The 24,083-nt window shown below is 44.3% G+C and overlaps 1 protein-coding gene and 1 long non-coding RNA gene across 7 annotated transcripts in view; one reads left to right on the top strand and one right to left on the bottom strand.

Moving 5' to 3' along the window:
• Nucleotides 1–2,809, top strand: part of LOC107323429 (uncharacterized) — a 91,641-nt gene extending 88,832 nt beyond the window's left edge. The window contains exon 6 of the long non-coding RNA XR_014931861.1: nt 2,685–2,809. This is a non-coding gene — a long non-coding RNA (uncharacterized LOC107323429). The remainder of the gene's footprint in view (nt 1–2,684) is intronic.
• Nucleotides 2,810–2,968: 159 nt separating this feature from the next.
• The window catches only part of SKI (SKI proto-oncogene), an 88,520-nt gene continuing 67,405 nt past the window's right edge, over nt 2,969–24,083 (bottom strand). For 3 of the 6 annotated variants that reach the window (XM_015882469.3, XM_015882472.3, XM_085509141.1), the window contains 6 exons: nt 14,156–14,281; nt 13,539–13,654; nt 12,804–13,069; nt 11,818–12,119; nt 9,487–9,717; nt 2,969–7,898 (listed from right to left, as the gene is read on the bottom strand). In XM_015882469.3, coding sequence (XP_015737955.1) covers nt 7,710–7,898; nt 9,487–9,717; nt 11,818–12,119; nt 12,804–13,069; nt 13,539–13,654; nt 14,156–14,281 — 1,230 coding nt within the window. In that variant the 3' untranslated portion in view covers nt 2,969–7,709. The remainder of the gene's footprint in view (nt 7,899–9,486; nt 9,718–11,817; nt 12,120–12,803; nt 13,070–13,538; nt 13,655–14,155; nt 14,282–24,083) is intronic. The other 3 variants (XM_015882471.3, XM_015882473.3, XM_085509142.1) reach the window with 1 other exon arrangement.

The raw sequence follows: 24,083 nt of genomic DNA, 5'->3' as shown, positions 1-24,083 counted from the left end.
CGTGGAAGCTTTTTTTTTGTCCCTCCCCAACACAAGTCTGTGAGAATTTGCATTGCAGTCAGGTATACTTAAAGTGCACATAAGCCATCTAATAAAAATTCCACTGGAGTGTACGTCACACAGCTGGGTTTTATTATATTTGTGCTCTCTTCCCACTGACAGTGCCTTTATAACTGGATTACTCACATATCATCATTAACTGTGACACTCCTGGGTTTTTACTGCTTCCCTGGTTCCTATCATCTTCTGCAAGTTTTATCCCTTCCTTGCAGATGTGCCAAGATGGATTTCTTTAATATCTTTTCAGCAGATGAACATGGGAGCACATAAAATTATGGTTCGGACACCACGGGCAGCAATGAGGGCTGCCCTAAACCCCTATCAAACCTCTAACCTAAACCTCTGCCCTGCTATGCGTGTGCTGAGTTTTCCCTCTGCTCCATCTGTTAGGTATAAATAAGGGGTGCTGCTAACAGTAAGATGGAAAGGAGCGAGACACGATGCTGAGCTCTTGTTTAATTCTGGTGTTGATATTTCATAGCTGTTTTTACCTTTTGGCCTCCATACAAGTGCTTTAGTTGGGTACGTATGCCGTGTTTGGAATTGGTGGCTTTAGGAACTTTTAGAGAGCAGTCTCCTCGCTCTGGTCACTGTGTGCATGTGGATATTTCATGTGATGCACTGATGAAACTATGCAGAGCTCCTCGGTACCTTCAGCTGTAGCTGTGTGGGCAGAGGCACTTTGCCAAAGGAAAGACTGCAGGAGTCCAGGAAAGGTGAGGAAATGGAGAGAAAGCAAAGCTTTGCATGGGCGACTCAGTATCCTGGACACCTCCATTTCTTGCTGCCTGCTAAGAAACTCTGACAGGCACCAGACTTAACGGTGTTGGAAGGTGCACTTCTCAATGTGGCCCCAGCTGTCTCAGCTCACAAACCACTTCTGAACACCTCATTTACGATGTGACGTTAAGCTGGCATCCTTGATACAGCTGGCAGATCAGCAGCTCTGGATTTTTCTTAATTGTTTTTCTGTACATAAGCAAGTTAGTATTTAAAAATAAAATAACTATAGTAATAGTGTGTATTGTTTTGGGTTTTGCCAAGATTGACCCGTATCTCCATGGTCTTCTATTGCAGCACCCATGTATCCACCCTCCCTATAAAGGATGCGAGTGCAGAACAGCAGAGGAGGTGAATGAAGTACACGGGGTCTGCTGTGTGTGTCTGTGCCTGTAATGTAGGTCAGCACAATGAGAGCTCCTGGAGCAGCCAGATGAATCTGGGATAACTGCGTGGATGGCCCAAGAATAAGGATGATGTCCAATAGTGCTGGGTAGCTGGATACAGACATCTGAGACTACTGTATGTGCGGCCAGGCCTGACTTCCAAGTTAGCCTCAGCTAACTTCAGGAACTGAAACAAACACGATTCACTCCCAGATTTATTTGAAAACTATCTTAGGTTTGATGTCCTTATCTGAGCTGGCAGGTTGGCACTAACCCAGGACTGGAGCACAATTCTATTCCAGTGCTGGTTGGTGTGTGAGCTTGAAGCTTCCTGCTCTGGAAGGTGCTCTGTCCTGCCCTTCTCTTCTTGCATAATGATTTTAGGTTATTACTACGCTGTTCTTTATCCTTTCAATCTGTGTCTGAGTTAATTTGCTGGTTTGTAATATAGTGATAAATGAGGTTGGGGACTGTCACCCTATTCCTAAAGGAAGGAATTCTGCTGTGTGCTGTTGAGAAATAGAGCTGTGTGTGACTGCTGGTTGTGCCCACTGTTAATGTCCAGGTGGCAGAGACAGGAAATAAACCAACACCTTAGAAAACAAGGCCGGATGAGTCAGAACTAAGAAGTACAATTTGTTTAAGCTTCCTTTGATCGTTCTCTGGCTTTTCCACTGTTTTACAAGGGCACATTAAGAAATGTACCAGAGCTGTGGAAATTCTGCAGCCATTTCTCAGAAAACCATGATTGAATGACTTTAACATATGTTTCCATCTCCTGCTTTTTGCATTTTTCCCCTCTTGTGTTTCTTTTTCTTTGACCTGGTACAAACTTTTATGTGCTTACACGTCTCCCTCTTCAAAAGAAACGGGCTTCATCCATTGTTAGGATTTTCCTGCTAAAAGCTTCGTTTCCAATTAAATCCCTTTCTTCTATCAGCGTTGCCATGTGCAGACCTGAGTGTGATTGTAAGTGATGCCTTGCAGCCTCATGGCAGGGCTGGCTGGTGCTGCTGTTAGCAGCAGCCTCGTGTTGCTCGTGGGCCTGAGAGCATTTAAAGCAGTCAGACTCTTTTTTTTTGTATGCTAAAACAGATAAACCATGACAGGAAATCCGAGCTTCCCTCCAGCATCTCTGACAATTTAATGCCACTTCCACCCATAGGCAGAAGGGGCTTTGTTATTTTTTTAGGGTGTGTGGGTGTGTAGCAGATGAATCCATGGCTGCGTTGCATGATCTCAGAACTGGAACATAAGAAATTGGCTTGCAGGGCTAAGAAAGTTTGCTGTTTTGCAGAATATGACTCGTCTACATCTATATGCATGCAATAAATATACGTATAGTATTATTAGCACATCATAATAAATTGTCCTGTCATCAGACGTGTGAGGTGGCTCATGCCATGTGCAGACATCTGGCCCATGTTAGTCACGAGTTTTGTGTTCATTTCTGCACAGCTACAACAGACGGATCCAACAGCCCCACGAGGAACCTGCTGAGGGAGCAGAGCCCATTATGGAGCCTTGCTCCATAACCACAAGGCAGCAAGGCAAAGCACATCTCCTGCCTGCAGGTCTCCAGGTGGGTCTGATGTTCTATTAGCATCGCTGCTGCCCAGGAACATCTGAATCTGTTGCAGTGTTTAAATTAAACTGCTTTGCTAAGTCCTGACTTCTCCATCAGATCCCTCTGCCTGTCCTGAGCTGCAAGCAGAGAAAACTCACAAACCATCACATGTCTATTTATTTTTTTCTGGACAAACAATTTTATTTTAGGTAATGCGTCTATACACTGTACATTCAGTCACTGTGGTATATAAGCATAGCTATTTTCATACATAATCTCATAAAGTCCTTTATTTTACAATATTATCTGCTTCGAGGGGAGGGGATGTGGAAAAGGGGGTGGAAAAGGACTATCAAGGTACACAGCGAAATAGATAAATATGCCAAGCTTTTTTCTTATTTTTTTTTTTCTTTTTTAAATCAGGCATTTATAAACAAGAAAGCATACATTACTTACATAAAAATAGTTCTAGAATAGTAGAGTAAGTCATAATATTGTCATTAGCAGCAGCATAGGAGAGACCAGGATAACAAAAATGTGCTGAAATGCTATTGGCTATTATAAATGTATCGATTTGTTTTTCTTCCATTGAAAAAATGTCATTTCTGTGATTTCTTTCATTAAAAAAAAAAGAAAAAGAAAAAAACCCAACAATAACAAACAAAAAAACCCCAAAGCAACAACAACAACAAAAAAAAACCTCTTAAAAACTGATTGTGAGGGCAAAACGGAAAGAAAAATCGACCTTTGGGTAATAAAATACTTTACAGTGAAAATACGGACAAATAAAATGCAAACGGTGGAGAGAGGTTAAAACACAGCGAGAGCTGCAAAAAGGGGGTTGTGGTGGTTGGTGTTGTTTTGTTGTTCCTAACAGACAGCAAAGGTTCTTCTTAGTTAAAAACACAACTCATAAAACAAGACAGCTACCAGGTAAGAAAGAGTTCTGAAAAAGTAAACACCATATACACTTATAATACAACCGTGTAAAATGAAAACAAGTATTTACATGTTGAATTTACTGTGAAGGTTTTTTCTTTACATTGGCTAGTTCTGTTTGAAAAGCAGAATATGACGTTATACTATTAGCTGCTCCAAAGATATGAATGTTATTGCTGTTGGTTTTTTTTTTTTTGTCGTTTTTTGTTTTTTTTTTTAATATATTTTTTTTCCCTTCGTTAAGTCTTAGTAATAGAAACAAGGAGTAATTAAACTGAATATACAAGTAATATATTTTTAATTACAGGGAGAGTCAACAGCCTGCTTGAAACACCTCTTCTCCCTTTTAACTTCGGAAAGGAAACTAAAGAGCGGATGAAGTGAGAAGATGCCTTTAGGATTCCTGCACTCACAGGTTGGAGTGCAGACAGGGCAGCGGACACAGGAATTACACACAGAACCCCCTCACCTCAACACCTCCATCGCCTCTAGAGACGTCTAGAAGGTATTTCTATGGCTCAATGCTGACTGTTATCATAAAAACAAGTTATGGATGCGGGAATTCTGAACTCAAAAATAGTTATTTCTGCAGATTGTATCAAGATTTCATTGTAAAAATGGACTTAGGAAAGACACGCAATGATTTAGGATTCTTGTCCTATAAGAGCTCCCTGTCAATTGGCTGCTGGTGGAGCGGGGTTGCCGTCAGCCTTTGTGCACCTTTGTAAGTTGATTCGTAAACCTGATTTTGCGGGCGTTTTTAATGAGGATGTTTCCATTCCTTTGGATCAAACGCTAATAAGCCTTAACTTCAAATGCTGTGATTTAGTCATGTATTACACTTTATTATAATACATGGCAAAAGAAGAAACGGTGCCTTTCTAACAACAGTACGTAATTCATAATGTCATTCATTTTAGGGAGTTTTCCTGTGAATCTCACCTGATCCATGTGAGAAACGAGGATGATGATGGTGGTTTGACAGCAAAGAAAAATGGCTTGTTAATTTCTTTTTCTTTGGGGGGGGGGGAATAAAAAAAGGCAGAATTCATCAATGTTGGAGGGCAAAAGCATCATATGCACAGAAGTCGTGGCAGTGAATCACTATCCTTCCTGAGACACACAAAATAAACAGTGCCATGTGCTACAGGTCAGTGGGCGCTGCTCCTGGAAGGGAAAGCAAAGTGAGAGGGCTGAGCTGCCCGTGTGCGGGTGAGTCACAGGGGGAGGAAAACAACAATATCTGAAAAGGCAGATTTGAGGGATCTGATATTGGGGTGAGAACAGATGTGTTCTATGTGTAATTTCTTAATGTGGCAGCAAATGGGAGACTTCTGAAATGCACAACGATCAACTAAAGCTAAAAGCGTTCAGTTTCCCTTGAAGAAATCGGTGAATAATAACAGATCTGGAAATCATAAGGCTGAGAACATTTTTATGCATACTGCATAACAAAATAAACCCTTTACATAAGACAGTAATAATGCCCATTAATGAATATACATATGGCAGAGATTTTAATTCCATGCATATGATTTAATAATCGCAAGAAAAAAAAGAAACAAAACAAAAAAAAACATATAAAGAAGCAAAAAAAAAAAAAAAAGAAAAGAAAAAAAAACCAACACAACAAAACCCACATTAAAAAAAATAAACCCAACAACAAACATTGCCTAAGCGTGATCAAAAATCCTTTTGCATTGCACTTTAGAGGAGGAGTTCTGCATCCAGCCTCGGGCTCCAGCATCCCACACACAGGGCCAAGCCCTGCACAACCAGACAGGTTCGTGTCATTTATTTGCTGTCACTGTTTCTTGCTCCCAACAGTTCTACATTGTCCCAGTAATTCTTTCATATTTCATCTTTTTTGTACCTAAAAACGTATATATGAACTTCTCTGTTAATGCTCACAGTTACTTATAATGGTTATTATAATGGTTTCAAGCAAACAGCTTTTGTTTAAAAAAATAAAAATAAAAATAAAAAATAAAATAAAAAAAACAACCTAAAAAGCCCCTCTAACGTACTGTAAGTAAATACTGTAATTTTAGGATTGGAAGCCGCTTTCTGTCTACAGGGAAATAATTTTTAAGCTTACATAGTTTGCATTAATGTCCAAAAGCAAATAAAGGTTACTGGAAATACATTTCTTGGTTTATAGTAACTCCTGGGTATGATGATGCATAGGATTTATTCTTTTTTTTTTTTCTTTTTATTCTTTAAGGTTAAAAAAAAAAAGTGTCAGCGTTGCCTATAGAAGATGCTGAGAGGAAAAATGAGCTGGAAGGCACAACTGCAGCCCCAGATCAACTTCTCACTGAGCTCGAGTGTATCAGAGGTGAGTGTGTGTGGGTGAAAGGAACTTCTCACTCATTCAGTAAAGCACCAGCTCTATCTGAGCACTTCCCAGCCTCGACAGACACAGCCGTGCAGTGCAGCAGTGAAACCCACCCAGCAGCACACGCTGCTCTGCTGGCTTTGTGTTTGGTAGCGTTCTGTACCGAGTTCTCATTTCACATAGGTGGAAGTGACGGCGCGGGGTGGAAAATGGCGGTGATAGAATCGAAAATGCTGAACTTGTAAACTTCCAAAATATGGAATAAAATGCAGAGGAAGGTTCTGACAAAGTGCAGTTTAAAATCGACGACGATATTAACAGTAATAGTAAGACAGAGTGATGGTGTGCTGCATGTTTATTCCAGGGCTGCGGCTTGGATCCCAAAATTAAAGTAATTTCTACTTTTAAAAACACAAGTTTTTTCTTTTAAAAAAGATGTCGGCTTATTCACAGCAGCAAAAAACGTTGATTTTTGTGTTCTGTAGTATCCAATAATGCGATGTTGCGCTCTCCTTGGGCACAGAAATCCTGACAAACAGTTCGGAATTCAAAGTAGGTAAATACTGAATGCTGTGGTAAAGATGGTGCAACAAAGATGAGCTTTCCAGAGAACTGAAAGCTGACGCGAAGATTTCAGAATGACTTCACATCTTCTGCTTTATTTCTCAACCAACTTCACAGGTCATCCATTTCCTTCCTTTACTTCCTTCTTTCTTTTCCTGAAGCTGAAGTGCTCTTGGATGAAGCGAGTCTTTTGAACACATCGATTAATGAAGATGTCTTTAGAGAACATGGCGTGATCTGAAACACTGAAGTCTGTAAGGCTGGGTTTTCTGAATCATTCTGAAGCGTCCATCTTCTCTTCCTGCCCTCCCCCACGCCCTTACAATCCTGCATCTTCCTTTCTTCTTGTGTTCAGGACAGGAAATGAAGGTGATTGTTTTTAAGGAGAAAAAAAAACCTCAACTTTGAAAAGCACTCTGAAGTTCTCATACAACCACAGGACAGGATTAAAACTGTGATGGCTTCCCTAGACGGCTGGAAAACTGCTAATGAAATGGCATCATCACCAAAGGGCTTCTGCATTAAGAATCCCAAAGCCTTTAACAAGTCATAAAAATTGTGCATCGAAGGTTTTTGTTTTGCTTTTAAAGGTTCATTATAAAAAAATCTTGTTAATTTTTTTTTAATACCAAGTCTGTGTAATGAATTACTTTAAATAGCTTATAAGAAAAGTCTGTTTTTAAATTCCAAAAGGTTCCGACAGGCAGAAGGGCAACATGAACACGCTGCCATGTTTGCCTTTGACTCTGATTCTAGTTGGACGATGCTGCTTGCTTGGAGTTTGCCAGTAGAAAATTTGCTGTGGACTTAAAAGTATTTTGTTTATAAACACTTTGTGTTTTATAGGCACAGTAAGATGTTGTGCTATATGGATTGGAAAAAAAACAAAAAAAGAGGCGTAATTCAGTGCTTCTGTTATAAAGAGTAACATTTGCCTTCCAACTAATAAGAATCCATATTCATAGATCTGTGTGTTAAGACACAACTACTCACACATGCACTTACACACGTACCCCACCCATCCTCCCTTACTGTGCATATATGTCATTCTGTCTGTATTAGACGACGTGGTGTTTTAATTCTCAATGTTGCTCGTTGTGTTTTCACTGCTGGATTGACTGCTTGATTTAGGCCACAGCTGTTCCTGAAGTTCCTTGACTACTTTTTCCAAGTGTTCCCGAGCTTCCCTCTCATGCATCAGGTCAGCTCGGAGCTGCTCCCTGTCAGCCTCTGCGTGCTGAAGCTTAACCTGCAGGTCCTCGATCTAGAGAAAAGAAAAACCAGACATGAAACCAACACAGCTGAGGTCAGGAATTCTCTTTTTCCCTGCTGTTTTTCCCATGCACTGTTCTACAATTATCTAAGTGCATTACACAAACTGTTCAGCTTAGCAATACTTAAATGCTTCTGATGTATCACCTATACAGTGTCCAGCTGCAGCACCCTCACATACAGCAGTATATATACCTCTCCCATATAAAACTCTCCCATTAAATGTGTGGAACTATAAGGAGGCACCTGCAGATTTTCAAAGCTCTTTCCAGTCTGTGAGGAATTTTATTTCTCTGCACTTGTTGCCTTGGTTGTTCTTTTTTTTCTCTCTTTGCTAAAGTGGAAGTGAGCTGCAGGTAACGCCCAGAGCAGCAGTTCTCAATCTGGTTATGTTTAGTCTGGACACCTCTTATCAGTGAGACATCCTGTGATGCTAGAGAGGAAGCCCACATCATTTCCTGCTTCTGGTCTCCGGTTAGACATGTCTCACAGTGGTAACAAGTGAACCACTCCCCTTCCCGTTATTGAGAGCCTGGATTAGACAAATTTCTGATTTCTATTGCTTTTTCTTTTCCTTTTTCCTTCTTCCTTAAAGAAACCACATCAAGTATTTGTAGCTTTTGCTCTGGGCATAGCAACACCTGCGTAAAGCATGTGCATCTAACAGCAGAAACACCGCTATAGTAAATGTGATTAGAATTCCCTTTTCCATTAACACAGGTGTTTACAGTAGGCAAGGGCTCTATGTATGTGAGGTGTGGGTTCTGAATGTGGGACCACGCTCTTCTATAGGAGATGTATCACTGGACAACTGGGATTTATTTATATATATGGTTTTGGTTTTTTTTTTTGAGGAAGGGGAAGGCAGGGCATGCAGTTAATTGCTTGTCTGTGCTGTTTCTCAAAGAAATCCAGGAGGCTGCCATTCTACACTCAAGTCTGCTGCGCTGGGTTATTTCAGAGGTTGAACAGTGAACTGCCTGGCATCCCACATGCCCTGCAACAGCAAGACACAGCGAGGCGATCTAAGGACGCGCAGCCTGAGCTCTTGTGTCACTGCTGGGCTTTGGTTGGTTTAAATAAACTTTAAAGTAATTTCTTACATAAGAATCTGGTGCAGAAAGGGCAGGGAAGGATTTTTAACTCAAAGCTTCAAGTGTACACCTGACGTGTAATGGCATGTTCCTGCATTCCAGGAACTACCCTGAAGTGACTGCCTATTGTGTACTGTACTGAAATGGATCCCTATGCGTTGGTATGGCCAGCAGAGTATTAGTGGAACTGAAGTAATCTTAGTCTTGTTGTCTTAGTTGCCTGTAAACTAATTTTTAGTGGCCTAATGTGCGAAGTTCAGGGCAGAACTTGAACTGAAGTTCAGGCATGTTAGCAAGACCTCCAATTAGGACCAGGGTTCTAAATTGACACGATGGGGACACAGACATTATACAGGTAAGAGCTGGACTTCAAATGAGACAAAATGAGGCCAGCTGGCATCTGAGTAAATACAGACACAGTCTATTGCTGAGAAGTGCACTATCAGTCGGTTTGCTTGCTGTGAGCTGTCGATGTTGAGGTCTTACCTGGGCAGAGTACTTGGCCCGAAGCCTGCCAGCTTCACAGCCCTTGTCGCAAACCCGGATCTGCCTGGCTTGTTCCAGTTCCCTCTTTAGCCGTATCCGAGACTCGTTGGCTTCCTTCATTTTCTTCTCATTCTCAGCTCTCAGACGCTCAATCTCTTTCCTTAAGTTGCGCTTTGCCTCCGTTGCTTCTCTCAGTTTCTCCTTCTTCGCCACTCTGAGGAACTCCAGCTCCTACAACACACAAGCAATAAAACATGTGAGAATGGAGGTGTAGAGGCTGAACTAGCACAGACGTCTTATTTAATTGAAGACAGTGAAGAGGCACAATGCTGTGCTATATGCAAAGCCTAACAAGGGAACTTGCTTGCAGAAGAAATCCATAAGCAGATTCACGTTGCCAACCCCCATAAGAACACCTAAGGCAAGCCTGAGAATAAAACAAGCTGCAATGTATTCTTTCTAACTCACAGGAATTCTGTCCTGCTGTAGGTAAGTGGTGTGCAGCCCCACGTCTCATGGCCCCCATCCAGCAGGAGCTGCTCTGTCACAGCACTTGGGAAACTCCAGGCTAAAACCTTCAACTAAATGGAAACCATGCTTTGCTTTGGGAACTGCCACCACTCTCCTGAGTTGTTAAAAAGTTGTTAGAGGACAAAATCCCTCGGTGTGCTTTGAAAAACATGGCTGCCCAAAGGACTGTCTCCCAAATGGTTAAATTACAAACTTCTTTCTTTTTTTTTTTTTCCAGAAGCAGCATTTCCTCCCTGTCAGACACAACCCTCACAGCAATGTGTTTCTGTTAAGTAACGCTGCAGTCGGGTCATGGGAAATTCACTCTTCTGACAATCTCACTTCCTATCCAGGCCATTGTTAGCTCAGCCCTGCCTCTGGAAGCATGCACAAAGGTACTTGCTCTGTATGTGGAACTGGAAACCCACAGCTGTCCAAGTGGAAAAGGATGGTTAGGATCATTTCTTCTACCATGTGCTCGATTTAATGCCTCAGTGCTCAGTTCTGCTGCTTCATCACTCACTTACCTGATACAATTCCTATTTAACTATATACACTGTGTATGTAATTAACAAGTGCAGCAGTTAGCTTTAAGTATAGATACTACTTACAAATATTTTTAGCTTTACTTTTAAATACATAAAATGATACAGATTTACTGAAATGCAAAGGAATGAAGTGACTGATTTGCACAAAGTGATGGGGGAAAAAAAGAAAAGCAGCTCTGTGGAAAAGTCAATGCTCAGCCTCCCTTCTCCAGGACCTGATCTGCAGCTTGCTCAGAACAAGCCATAAGAAGGATTCAGCACAGGGAGGTCTGCTGCAATGAAGCTCTGTAAGACTTTGAGTTGGTGTTCATTACAGTTCTAATTGTGAACCTATCTATCTATGCACTTCACATACAAACTTTTTCACCTCTTGCTAGTAAGAAAATCCAACTCCGAGTTGGTTTGCTTTTCCAGTTTTTAACACAACGCTGATGATGCTGCACATCAACTGTGGCTCTGAGCTGTTGTCCTTGTTTCATTCCTCAAAGAAAAGCCAGACTGCATTCACCTGCTCTTGACCCACAGTACAGACAGCAGTGCTCTGTCCCCTGGGCCTTGTTTTACAGCTGACGCCCCACAGCTATCTAATGGATTACACGTTCCAGCTCCACACACAGTATTCAGAGAGGACATGCGAAGCTTCTAATCTGATGCTCTCTTGCATTCCTGTGTCCTAATTCTGCCCTACCTCAAATAAAACAGAAGTTCACCCACCATTCTGTGCAGTCACTGTGATCTGTTAATGGCCGCGCTACCTCCAGCTTCTTTTATCTGACTATTTTTCTTTGACCTGATGTACCTGGGATTTACAGAAATGGGTTTCTCCACTGAAAAGAGGAGAGCTGCACTTCAGTTCTCCATGAGAGCTTCAGCAAGAACCCCTCCCTCCAGCAGCTGGGCAATCGCACTCTTACAAATCTTTTAAACTATAAGTAAAAGCTCCAAAATGACGGAGACGTTTCAGTGAAATTAAAGTCAAATAAACTGTGCTGGGACAGAAGGATTTTTTTTCAGTAAAGGAAAAATGTTGATTTTGGTAACCATGGATTTATCCTCTAAAGCAAAAACAGGTGGCAAGCTTGAAAAAAAAGAAAAAAAGAATGGTTCCTGTATAGTTTGGTTTCCCAGCTGAATTTACAAAACCTTCTCCAGTAAAGGCTGTTGCTATTTGGGAAAAATGAGGCAATTCTTTCTAACATGAGACAACTTAATGGTTTCTATCTGGAAGAGCATCTGCAGACAGTGATAAGAGAAAGCTATTCTTCAACATTACCTGATGTAGGCTGCGTTTGGCTTGCAAGGCAGCATTTAGCTTCTCTTCCTGCTTCACTCTCATTTTAACAACTTCATGGAGGAATTTTTCTTTGGCTTCTTTTGTATCTAGGCCACTGTCCAGGGCCTGCCTTAGGTGCTCCAGCTCAGCTTCCAACCCACTGCTGTGAGAGTCAGAATGTGCTGCAACCTCATATGAACTGTTGACTGGGACTGGGGCTTGCATCCCAGGTGAGCTCATGTCCTTTGCAGAGCTGGATGAAGTAAAGGATGGGGAGGAGAGCGAGGATAAGGAGGAGGTGACTGAAAAATAGAAACATCTAAAATTAATAAAAAAAAAATAATGTAGAAAACAAATGTAACTCAAAACATGTTGAGCCCCATTTCTAAAGAGGAGACGGTCAATAATTAATGAAAAAAATGGAAGAAAGAAAATACTCGTTTTATACTTTGAGGCTTGAAGTGTGATGAGAATGCAAACCTGAGTAACTCAGAGGACCAACCTATTGCTTGAATTGTGACTTTGTCTTACATCACAGCTCTATGTGATCCTGGCTTTTTCAGTGGGTAGAACCTATTCCTTTGCCAAAACTGCACACAGGTATGGACTGAACATACTGAGATCAGCAGCAGGATTCTCTAAAGGATGTTTTGGGAAGGGAACAGCTCTATCTTCATCTTTCACTGAGGGGCCCAAGACGCCAATACTGTCTAAGAACATTCTGAATCCTGATCCCTGCCTTATACATTCAGCTGCATGGCTGTAGCTCTGAAACTACAACTGCACTCTCAGGCTGAACACATGGGCTACATGTTCATACCCCACAAAGGCTTTGCTGTTTAGTTATGAACTTTTCATTATTACCAAAGGCTGTATCTTAATGTGCCATTGAGGTATCAGGCCTCCAGAATCATGTTTGAATACAACAGAGTTCAGTAGCTAACTGCTGGGGGTTAGAGCACAAATAAAGGCAGATCTACACTTACATTCCTCCCTGGTCTCTACTTCAATTTCTGCTTCTGATTCCTTATCCTCTTCAGGGGCAGTAACAGTGGCCACTGGCTCTGGGACAGCTGGGGTCTCTGCAGCATGTTTTCTTTTCCGTGGCTGTGCAGTGCTGCTCGGTGGTTCGCTGCTCCGGGACACCACTGTGGCACAGGGTGGGTTGCTCACAACTTTCTGTTGGGCAGGAGGTGCGAGTGCCACGTTGGGAGCCACTGCATTCTCAAAGCTTTTGTAGGAGTAAAAACTGCTTGAGAGGAGGGAGCAGAAGGAAGGAGAAAACAGTCATATTCTTGGACTTAAAAATGCTTCCCAATCCATCCAATTACACTGAAACTGATGGAGGTTTAGGTATTTTTTCCCCAACTTTGGGTGCCTGAAGGCCTCCTCTGACACCTTTAAACACCCCGAGTGTTTCTGCTAACTGTTCCCCCAAATTATCTGCACTTCATGGAAGCAGCCACCATTTCAGACTTTTACAGCACATTTCACCCAAGAATGCCCACTTAACAAACATATTTAATGAATGCACGCATTGCCAGTAATATTTTTTGTTTCCTTCCTGCTAACTAAGACACTGCAACTGCAACTTTTTATTCCAATACTAGTGAACTGATCAACTAACAAACAGTGCAAGGCAACAAACATAAAGCAACTTGCTCGCCAATTACTCTCCACAGTTGCCAGCCCCATTCCTCCCTCAGCAGCCACCTCCTTACCTGTCTCGGATCAATGCAGGAAGATGGGTTGAGAGCTCTTTCTCGTTTGCTGATACAGCAGGGGACCAGGGCCGGAAAGCTGAGAGACGCTGACGGGGATGGACACAGCCAATACTCTGGGAAGGAGGAGAACGAAAAGTAAGTACAAACAATCTTTAAAAAGTATTAATCCCAGCAGAGCACTAATAGTTCTGTTAAGTATGTGTTCTCTTATCTCTAAAGCTGCTCCCCCACTGGCTAAGGCCTATTGGCTTAGCGGGTTCCACTAGAAGAGGTAACTCCACCAATGTGAAACCCCACGTTCTCTTTTCTTTGCCAGCAAGTTATCCGTGGTTTGCACAGACCACGTGAGGCTCCTGAGTTTCAGGATTCTTGTACCTCAAAGGCACGAAGGAATTGCTTACTCCATCATCACAATCAAGGTCAGTGAACACTGGAAGATGGCAAGGGAATTGGGAGGACCGCATAGCTCAATGCTTGCTAGGAAAAGGATAGAAATGTGATTAATTTAGAAAGCCTGGGCAAGGTCTTTCTCACATTAACTCCTCTGGTTTTAGTAGAGGGATGTTACATGGTCATTTGATCTCTCTTTTAATTACAGAATACTCAGCAATCACCTTATTAGACGAACTGGATAAGGACCGTAACCAACTGGACTGCTTTTCCTTCTCGGTAGAAGCTGGAGATTGGGAAGCAGAGTCATCTAATTTGGTTTTCTTGGAAGCAGGAGGATCTGAAGGGACCTGAAGTAAAGACAGAAGAAATCAAAGACAGTTATTCATTTTGCAATCAGCTTAGAAATGAGATATGAAGCAAAGGCAAGTTTTGTATCTGAATGTAAGAAACATCACTTTTTGCCTACATTTTTAACTCTTAGGAACAACAAAGGAGTGCAAACATGGGGCAGGCACAAATTACAACACAACGTGGTTTCATTCCTCCATTTAAAGCACCCAGGTAAAGTGTAGGTGGTGCAGGAGTGACAGGCAGAAATGTAAGTGAGACATTCACACCATGTTGCAAAGAAGTATCTGCCTTTTATTATTTTTGTATGCAGAAAGGTAAATTTTAATGTGGTTGCTGAACTGGAAAGATTATTTTAAACGAGAACAGAACAGACTTTGTTATTCTGTTTGCAGTGGTTGTTATGCCGATGACTTCACTACCCCACAGCTGCAGTGGATTCTGGGGGTGCTGCCAAGAGCTGCTTTGCCTTTTCCACAAGTGGCTCAGCTTGGCCCATAAATCATCCCCAAGCATAAGAAAGCCCTTTGGCAAGCAAAGCCCCTTTCCTTCAACACTGTGAAGGAATAAAATTCCTATAGTCCCACAGCGGCTTGCAAAAAAATTGGTAACTACTGGTTTAACTGGTGCACTGGGGACACCAGCTTGAAGCCTTGCCAGTACAAACTCGTCTGCCGGCAAGGAGGGAGAAGGTTCTGGACCCTGCTGTGCACCATGGCTACAAATAAGGAGAGCAGCACGTTGCCTCGGCTTCTCTTCCATCTTCTCATCCTCCTTTTTGCAGTTCTGAACTCACCACATTTCCATGTGGTTCTAAGTGAGGTGGCAGAACCAAGCTGCACAACCACCAGTAGCTCCTCTTTGCATTGCATTTTCCCAGTCCAACACCTCGCTTTCTTTTATATCACAAGCATTTATGCTCGTTTTACAGATATGGCAAAATACTGAGAGCCCGATATGCTTCAAAGAGAGGCCTGTCTGATGGTGATAGAAGGTTAGGACCTTCCTGGTCAGCATCTTGTTTTCTGAAAACTGGTCCTTTCAAGGCATCTTAAGCTGGAAATTCAAAGACTGCTTCTCCAAATCATTCACACCTGGAAGTGGTGACTTTACCTGAAGAATACACTGACTTCAGCATTGCTGAACTGCACTGATCCGGACTCCCAGCTGACTTCCAAATGAACCCATCAGCCACAAAACCAACTCCATCCCTTTTGCACACCTTAATTAGGAGGAGATTCTGACCTGCAGGAGAACAGCCTGCTCCTTGCATGGAAGCAGGGCAGCAGTGTGAATATCCAGCTGATGCCAGTTCATCTGGCAGCACACACACTCCTAAGGCTTCTATAGCCCAGTGTGCATAGTAACATAATCAAACCAAGTCTGGAGGTTTCAGTAAAACATTCCCTGGCACTCCGGAGCTCGGGGCAGCTTTCCATATGTAGCAGATGAAGTAGAATGACATGGGTGTGTATATGTGTAACCGCAAGTACAAAATTAGCCCGTACCAGTGCTAAATGCCAGCTTCGATGGATTTGCAAAGAATTCTTGCAGCACAGCCTCAGGCTTACTTAGGGTTGACTCCGTGGCTGGCTACAGCCCGGCACCTCCCATCTAACCCAACTGAGAGAAGGCATTTCTGAATGCTTTTTGTAGAAATCACAGGACAATGCACTGGAAACGATCTGTTTCTTGCTTTCAGAGATGCTGTCTGTGCAGAATTAGTGACAGCATTAGAAAGGTATTTGGCAAGTGACTGCCGATCCCAGCCCTATCCACTGGGGATGGTGAGCGGTGTGGGGAGGGGAGCAGCGCTGGAGGGTGGGGAGGAGGAAGGGGGCTTGGAATGGGAAAGGCAACAGGTGGTGGGGCTCAGGGAGCCTCCTCCCCCCGCACCCGCTGCCTTCGTGCCCCTCGGCACCACCCAGCTGGAGCTGGACCCATCCCTGTGTCAAACAGGGCCCAGGGTTCAGAAAGGGCTGGAGGGGAGAGATGTAACTAGTATGATCTCATTTGCATTTTTAAAGAAATCCTGCCTCCTCTCCAGCTTTCTCCACTGTCACCCTTCTTTTCTCTTAAATCCAGGCTGACATCTGAGGTTCAGGAGGGCTCCGAGCACAAAAAAAGCAGCAGACGTGGGAAGGATGCTTAACCTTTTGTTGCCAGGAGCCAGCACCGATCTGACAGCGTGAGATGCTGCAAGGAGTAAAGCAGTAAATACGTGTGCACGGGGGGAAACGTTTTACCCTTCCCAGAAAGAGATGAAAGCAAGGTGACAAAACGGGGAGAGAAAACAGGTGCTCAGCAGGGCACACAGACAGCTCTAACAGCATCATCTCCCATCACAGGGTTTAGAAGCACTGCTAACAAACTGGAGCTGAGTGGCACAGCCCGCCAGTGTCACACCTGAGCTGCTGTGATGACCTCTTTCCTTTCTGTTCTGTCCAACAGACTGTTGTTTTCTAAACCAAATGGCATTTAGAGGGAAAAACAAACATGGAAAGATTTATAACAGCCCTCAAATATATATATATATTATATATTATTATATATTATATATATTATATATATTATATTATATATATAATATATATATATATATATTATATATATATATTATATATAATATATATTAATATATTATATATTAAGTGAATTCCAAAGAGAAACTCGGCCATGTGAACTCTAAACGTTCTCCTTTCTAAGACAAACTGATAATAAGCAGCCTAATTTGGCCTCTGGCCAACCGGGGCCACGTTGGACATGTCAGATCCGATTTTCTGGTTCAGTTCAGTAATACAGAAACAAAGCAGGAAACCAGCAGAAAGCATTTCTGAGCCCGCACTGCTCCGACAGCCCTCCCAGCACACGGTCAGCGTGGAAGCGGCCGACCGGGCGGCACAGCCAGCATAGTGGGGGGGAAGGCAAGGTGGGCCCAGAAAAAATGGCTGTGATTTGGTGTATTGGGGCTGTTCATGGATGTGATTGCTGCTGCCTGTTACCAAAATACACTCCTGAAGCAATCTGCTGCCTTCCCCTACCTTATTTCCAGCTCTGCAGGGGCTGGGCTGGGTGCCTGGCTCGTGTTCTCTGTGCCCTTCTCTCCTGGCTCTGCTGCACCCAACGACTGCAGCATCTTCAGGCCGCTCTGTGCTGTGAGCTGCCATCCACTAGGGGATAAGCTAAGACCACTGAGAACAGGACAGTGCTCCCTTCGGGAAGGAGCTGAGTGCCAGCCAAGTCCTGCAGAGTCAGTGGAACCACACACACAACATGGTTTGGATGCTGTTTTGAGGGACATGGTCTAGTGAGAACTGTTGGTGATGGGTGGCTGGCTGCACTGGATGATCCTGCAGGTCTTTTCCAGCCTTGATTGATTCTGTGTACTCAGTATTTCAGTCTCTTAAAAAAACAATTTGGGAAATAACGGGAAGCTGAGGAGCTCAATTTCATATTTCTACCTCTCATGTAAATCAGAAGCATCTCAACTGAAAACCCTGCAGCTAAAAAAGCCTGCAAACCCAGAATAGGCAAAATAAAAAGCGGGCTCTCGATCTATAGATAGATGCTGTCATTTGTTCAAGCTATCGCTTCTGCTACGAGTTCACGCCAACAGCTGAGTTCGGTTACACCAGGAGGAAGGGTGGGGCTTCCTGCCTCTCTGATGCTCGCCTGGCTGTGAAAATCAAGCAGCTTTCTCATTAGGGGCACAAACCACAAGACCAGACGCCGGTCTGATACAATGTGGAGAAACCCCAGAGATAGACTGCTTGGGTTCAAAACGTGTCAGACATCCCAACACAAGAACACATCAGAAATGAAACAGCGGGGCTGGTGATGAGCACACAGAACACCCCGCTGGCACCTGGATGCCGCAGCCCTGATCATGGCACAGCATGAAGACCCAGGGTCTCCCACTGACCCCGCGAGTCCCTGATGAGCAGTTATCTGGTTGCTCTTCTCCTGTCCAGCCCTGGACCACCTCAGCTCACATTTTACCCCAAGGGAACGTGAAATAGAGGCAAAATCCTGAAGCAGCAACTATCCTGCAGAGCAGGTGCAGGCCCTGCTGCAATGCACAGGCTGTAGCAATTATGAAGGGCCAACCTTCCACCTGATATCAGTCTAATGTTTCTTTACTCTTTGGGTAAAGAAAGGCTTGGGACCCCAGGTTTTGGTACCAATCGAACCTCTCCTAGGAAGCTTACTTGATCAGAAATAAATGCAGATCTCAAGACCAACAAATGGAAGAAGAGACGATTCAATCATATGGAACTGAGTGCTGGGAAGGTGGAAATGATTTTGGAGTGGCAGGGGAAGGAAGGAAAACCAAAACAACATCCTCTGTACCGCAGAGCTGTCTTCAGAGCGCACTCCTGCCCTTCAAAAGCTGTGAAAACACCCAAGTTTCTTCAACCCTACAAGTTTCCAAACCTACAGTCACTGAGTTTATCACAGACGCTCTTTGAGTCTCTTCAGCAGCTGCTCAACAAAATGAGTATTTCCCACCTGGATCCCCCTGGGAAGCCGGGTGCCATGGAGGCATGGGGAGCAAGGACGAGGCCCATACTGTGTCAGCATCCCAACAGCAGCAGCTAAATCCACTGAGAAAAACACTGCTCTGATTTTCTCTCTTCCTACTTTTTCCTTTTGTTTGTTTTGAAGAGACATCTGAAAAGATAGCTGATTATTTGCTAAGCAATGTACTTGGGTTTTGGCTCTTGGTTGGAGCAACTGGAAGCCTCTTTTCCACTGGCTAAGAGCTTGTTTTGCCCTTCCAGTGGAAACTAGAAGTTATGGCTTGAGAAGAATTCCCTGCCCTGTGGTTTAAAACAAAACAAAACAAAACCTTCAGCTCCCACTTCCCCAGCTGAGCTGAGCCAGCAATGGGGAGCGGTGCGAGGAGGTTGGGACTGAAGAGGAAAAGGGCCCCAATCCCTGCCCGCTGCTGGCAGCGCTCCTGGGAGCGGAGGAAAGGGGCTGGCAGAGGGCAGTGCCTGCACACAGGGAAACAAGGCAGCCCTGGCAGCTGTAAGGAGCCCCACGTCCGGCCCCTCTTGTGACTGAGGCCGAGGTGAGCCACGCCATCAGATTCAGCAAGGAAAATCAAAATTTCCTCTGCTAACAGGCTTGCTTTGCTCAGTCCTTGCTGCATTGTTTGTGGGGTCATGGTTCTGGAAATTCAAAGGCCCTTTGTGGGTGAAATTTTCTCTCGGTGTTTTCTTTGAAATGAAACCAGTATCTCTTGCTATAACTGCACTGAAGTTCCAACTTCGAGCTCTCTCCAAGGCCTCTGTTCCTGTGCTGCAGAGACACGTCCACTCTGCCCGCCAAGAATCTCATTTTAATTTCAAATGTTACATAAAAGGGCAAGCATTCCCCTTGAGGTTTGCACTAATACCGGCCCCACCAGGCACTGCTCTCCCTCCAACACCAGCTGATGCACGATGGACTTTGGCGACCAGACGGTGCCAAACCTAGCGGAGGGCTGGCAGAAAGCACCAAGCTCCTGGCAGCACCTGGGCAGCAGCCAACTCCAGGTGCTGTGTTTGGGTCCCCAGTGCCATAGGTTTTATGGCATGGATAGTGTTATATTACACTCTGGGTACAGCAACCCATCCTGCCAGAATCGAGTGTCCTTGCAGCACAGCTACGACAAAACAACCGTCTGCTCGCAGACAGCCCCGAGCAGTGGGCAGTGCTTGTTGTACAACATATTCTGACAATTCAGTCGGAAAACCAGGCCACCAGCCCCGTCCCCACTAACCCCGGATCTGCAGCCCGCCGGGTTGCTCTGCCGCCCTGCAGCAGACGCCTGGCACGTGTGCACACACATGTGGCACCGGGGGGACGGGGCCTGCTGCCAGCCCGTACCAGGGCCGGCCGTCTGACACGTCGTGACAAATTACTTCCAAGGCTGCAGAGCCAGCGGAGCACAGCAGACGCAGCCCTGTGCGTCTGCACCGCGGTCTGTGCTTCCCTGTGCTTATTTATAGGGCTTTCGCTGACAACCTGCTCCCCGTCTCCACCCTTCTTCCACATCCCAGAAAATCCTATTAAAGATAAGACAAAGTGCAATGGAAACCCTTAGTCCTGGTGAAAAACTGGTGCAAGGCCCCATTCATCTCCTTGATTCCTGCAGCATCTGATGAAAACAACTGCATATTTGACTGGAGGAGTTGAGCATTGAGCATACAGTGCAGGACAGCTCAGGTGCAAATGGATTTAGATGAGTTACATCCTAAACACATTCAATATCATCAAGAAGGTGGCCTTTTTTTCTGGTGCCTTCTCCATCAAGACAGGCCGTCTATTAAAACACCATTTCTGAGGACTACGTTCTCACTACCCGCATATACAGAAAATAGGAAAGAATTAATTCTTTGCTTACAAAATGTTTTGAAAGCTACAGACAGGCAGATGCTTCCTTAAGTCCCCGACAACTAACAGTACTCCACAATTCAAAGGAATTCACAAGAAGCTCATCTACTTTAAGTAACAGTTATTACTTCTGAAACCTCCCCAGAGCTCGGAGGATAAAGGCAGACAACCAATTACCGTCTTAGACTTCCAAAGCTTCTTTTGCTGCCTTCAGAAATAAGCATCACGCGCTGCGGGCACCAGATGTGGAGTCGGGAGGTGAGGGGAGAGGGCAGAGAGCAGAGGGCCCTTCAGCTCACCCTGCCCAGCAAACCCACGCTGCACATCCTCCTGCCAGAACAGCTTTGCCTGGGAGAACCCTTCATCTTCCACTGGATGAGCAGTCCACACAGACCTAACTTTGGTCGGAGCATTTTGCACACAGCATAGATAGAAAAGGACTCGTGTCTTTTAGTGGGGTGCCGGGATGGTCACCATGCTCACCAGCATGGCAGACAGAGCCTTTAACAAACTGCCCTATTCAATACACAACACACTGGCAAAAGAAACACCCAGTTTTGTATAATTCTGAGAAAACTCACCTTCTGACTGCAGATAAGGGGTCTGAAGGGAAGTGCCCCTAGTACACGTGCAGAGGTTTATAGGTAGAGTCACAATGTATTTCAACAACTTCATTTTGTATAACCAAAGGAGGCAGTAAAAGATAATCTGAGGGGGGAAATGGGAGGGGATCGGGATGGACAGGAGGTGAAAATCTGGGGCACCACAAGAAGGCTTTCAGCTCTTGTGTAACGTGACAGATTTTAAGCCTTTAGGGGGAGAACTGGCTAAGCAATATTGCAGTGCAGCGTGACTGCGCAGCCACATGGGTTGTGTCTGCTACGGCTCTATTAATAGGATGGGAGATTAAGAGAGGTCTGACTACGTATGGCCTCTATCTACCAATGCCATTCCTGCTTTGTCTCTGCTCCCTCGGTGCCACAGAGGCTGGCTGGGATGCCAGAATGGGGTCTGCACCCCAAGGCTCCCACTGGCCCAAGCTGCCCAGGGCATCTGCTGACCCCAGGTCATCCTCCAGACCTGCCAAGGCACCCAACCTCTCCTTTACATCTATTTAAACTTAGCAGGCTTTAAGCACAATTTTAAGTGCTTTAAGAGCATTGCAGTATTTAGGTACACATGCAGTGAGTTCTGTTTGTTGTGCCCCTTATAATGAACACGAACACCCACCGGGCACAACCAGCACTGTTTTTTCCCCCCTTACTTCTCACTTCTGTGTTACAATGTGAGTTCTATTCCACATCCTTCTCTGTGTGTGTAATGTGTCTGACCCCTATAAAGACGGTCAAATAAATATCTGGTGACCTCACAAGTATGAAAATAAGCTTATTTGAAACAAAAAGTATATCTTCAGGGGGTTTGGCAGTAACTTTCAATTATTTTTAATTGCCTGGAAAATTAAAGTAAGAAAACAGTGTGGTATAAATGTTAGGGAACGTTATTAAGTAGTTTTCATAATATCTTAGCTGTAGCTTAATAGACAAAAACGGTTTTTTAAGCCATGGTCATCTGTTCAATATGAATGGACTGTCTGTTCCCATACCTCCTCGAGGGGCAACTGAACTGAAATATCTCGTGATAGAAACCAGACTCAGTTTGACCTGGTAGGCAACGAGAACTCCACAGAACCTCCACAATTAGGGTTTAATTACAAACCACCATGGAGTCTGGCCTTCAGCCTGACACCAGAAACACGAGGAAGGGAGTTCAGAGAAGGTTTGGAGCCACAAGCACTGACCTCCCCTCCCCCATTTCCCTTTTCTCCTTTCCTTACACCATGGGATGGGCTTTTCTCTTCTTATCGCCAACACAACTGACATGCGAACTGCAAAGTAGGCAAGATTTCCAAGGCAACAGTCTAAGCCTGCCTTTCTTCCTTCTTGGGGAATTGTGCCATCACAAGTCTCTGACATCCCATCAAACACATCACGGGAATCAACAGAAATGAAATGCAGCCCTGGTGGTGGCTTCAGATGGCGATGGCTTCAAAGTCTCTGGTTTTATTTCCTTTTTTTATCAGAAACTTTCAAGCCTGTCCCAGCTGTGAGCTGTAGTTTACTGATGAAGCCTATAATGCAGAGAATGAGAAGCCACCGCTAGCAGCCTAGCCAAGAAGAAGCAAAACCTTATATAAGACACCGTTTGCGGCCTTTTGTATTCTGGGGAAGAGTAGAACTGTGCTGCATTTGTGGTGAGGTCTCGGTATAAATTAGCAATAAACACCTGACCCTAAAGCCTTAGGACACAGCAAATCCTGAATGAGGCCTCTCCCTTCTCACTGAGCTACCTGCACTTGCTGCATGCACACTTCTGTTCCATGTTTCTCAGATGAGACCTAAACAAACAGGTTAACCTGATGGTTTCATGGAATATGGCTACATCAGTCAGAGCCTGAGACTGGAAGCAGAGCAATGCAGTATTACAAAGGTCACCACCCAGCAGGGCAAGGCTCTGGCTGGGAATTACTAGCTCAAGGGCAAAAACAGACCTGAGAAGGTGACACACCATGCAGACACCGAGCAACAGTACACAAAAAAGGTCTGGCGGTTACATTTTGCCTTCCCGTATCTTCTCAAGGAGGAAAGTAACAGCCTGCTGGTATAAATGCACCATCCTGCCTACTGCAAGTTCAGCTCGGAAAGTGCAGATCAGCCTGGTAACCCTGTTCTCTACAAGGCCAAGTTTAGTCAACTTCCATAAGAAAGAGGCTGAGCCATTACTGTACAGAAACAGGATTCTGAACATGGAGCACAGTGCTAGCACCATGGAGATAAAGCAGTTCACTCCAGGAAGGAGGAAAGAACGTTATTTAAAATACAGAATAGAATCCCAAACCTTTATTAAAGAATACAGATTAATTCTGTGGGAGAGAAGTTTGTCATTCGCACTGCTGCTGCTGCTGAAGTGGGAGGAAGGAACTGCGGGAAGCCAGGCAAATAATGTCTGGCTCAGCTGTTAGGGTAGCAGCTGTCCTGAAATCCTCATTGGAGGGAACAAGCCAGGAGGTCAGGGAAGTCATGATTATTTGGAAAGAAGAAGGAAAACAATAGGTTGGGGCCCTCTGTCTTCTTGCCTTTCTCATGTCTTTTGTTAGCTGTTGACTTCCCAGGATAGCTGGCTCGCTGTGTTCCAGGCAGAGCTGGGGTTTGGCCTTGCACATGCCTTTTCTCCCCACAACTTCCTCAGTTTTGTTAAAAAACAACAAAAATTAAGACCCCCAGCTCTGTGTGCAGCCAGGTGTCACCGTGAGGCTTGGAAGCTCCAAATGCTTCAGCAATCATCAGCAAAACTCAGCTCAAGATGGGGCCAGTCCCTTGAAAGTCTTAATTTTCACTCTAGCCTGAAAATGGTTTCTGGTTT

Source organism: Coturnix japonica, chromosome 9 (assembly GCF_054131305.1).
Source record: "Coturnix japonica strain WE chromosome 9, WE-NBRP24, whole genome shotgun sequence".
Lineage (NCBI taxonomy): Eukaryota > Metazoa > Chordata > Aves > Galliformes > Phasianidae > Coturnix > Coturnix japonica.
Note: the sequence above shows the minus strand (reverse complement) of the source record. Positions and strands in the feature narration are given on the sequence as shown.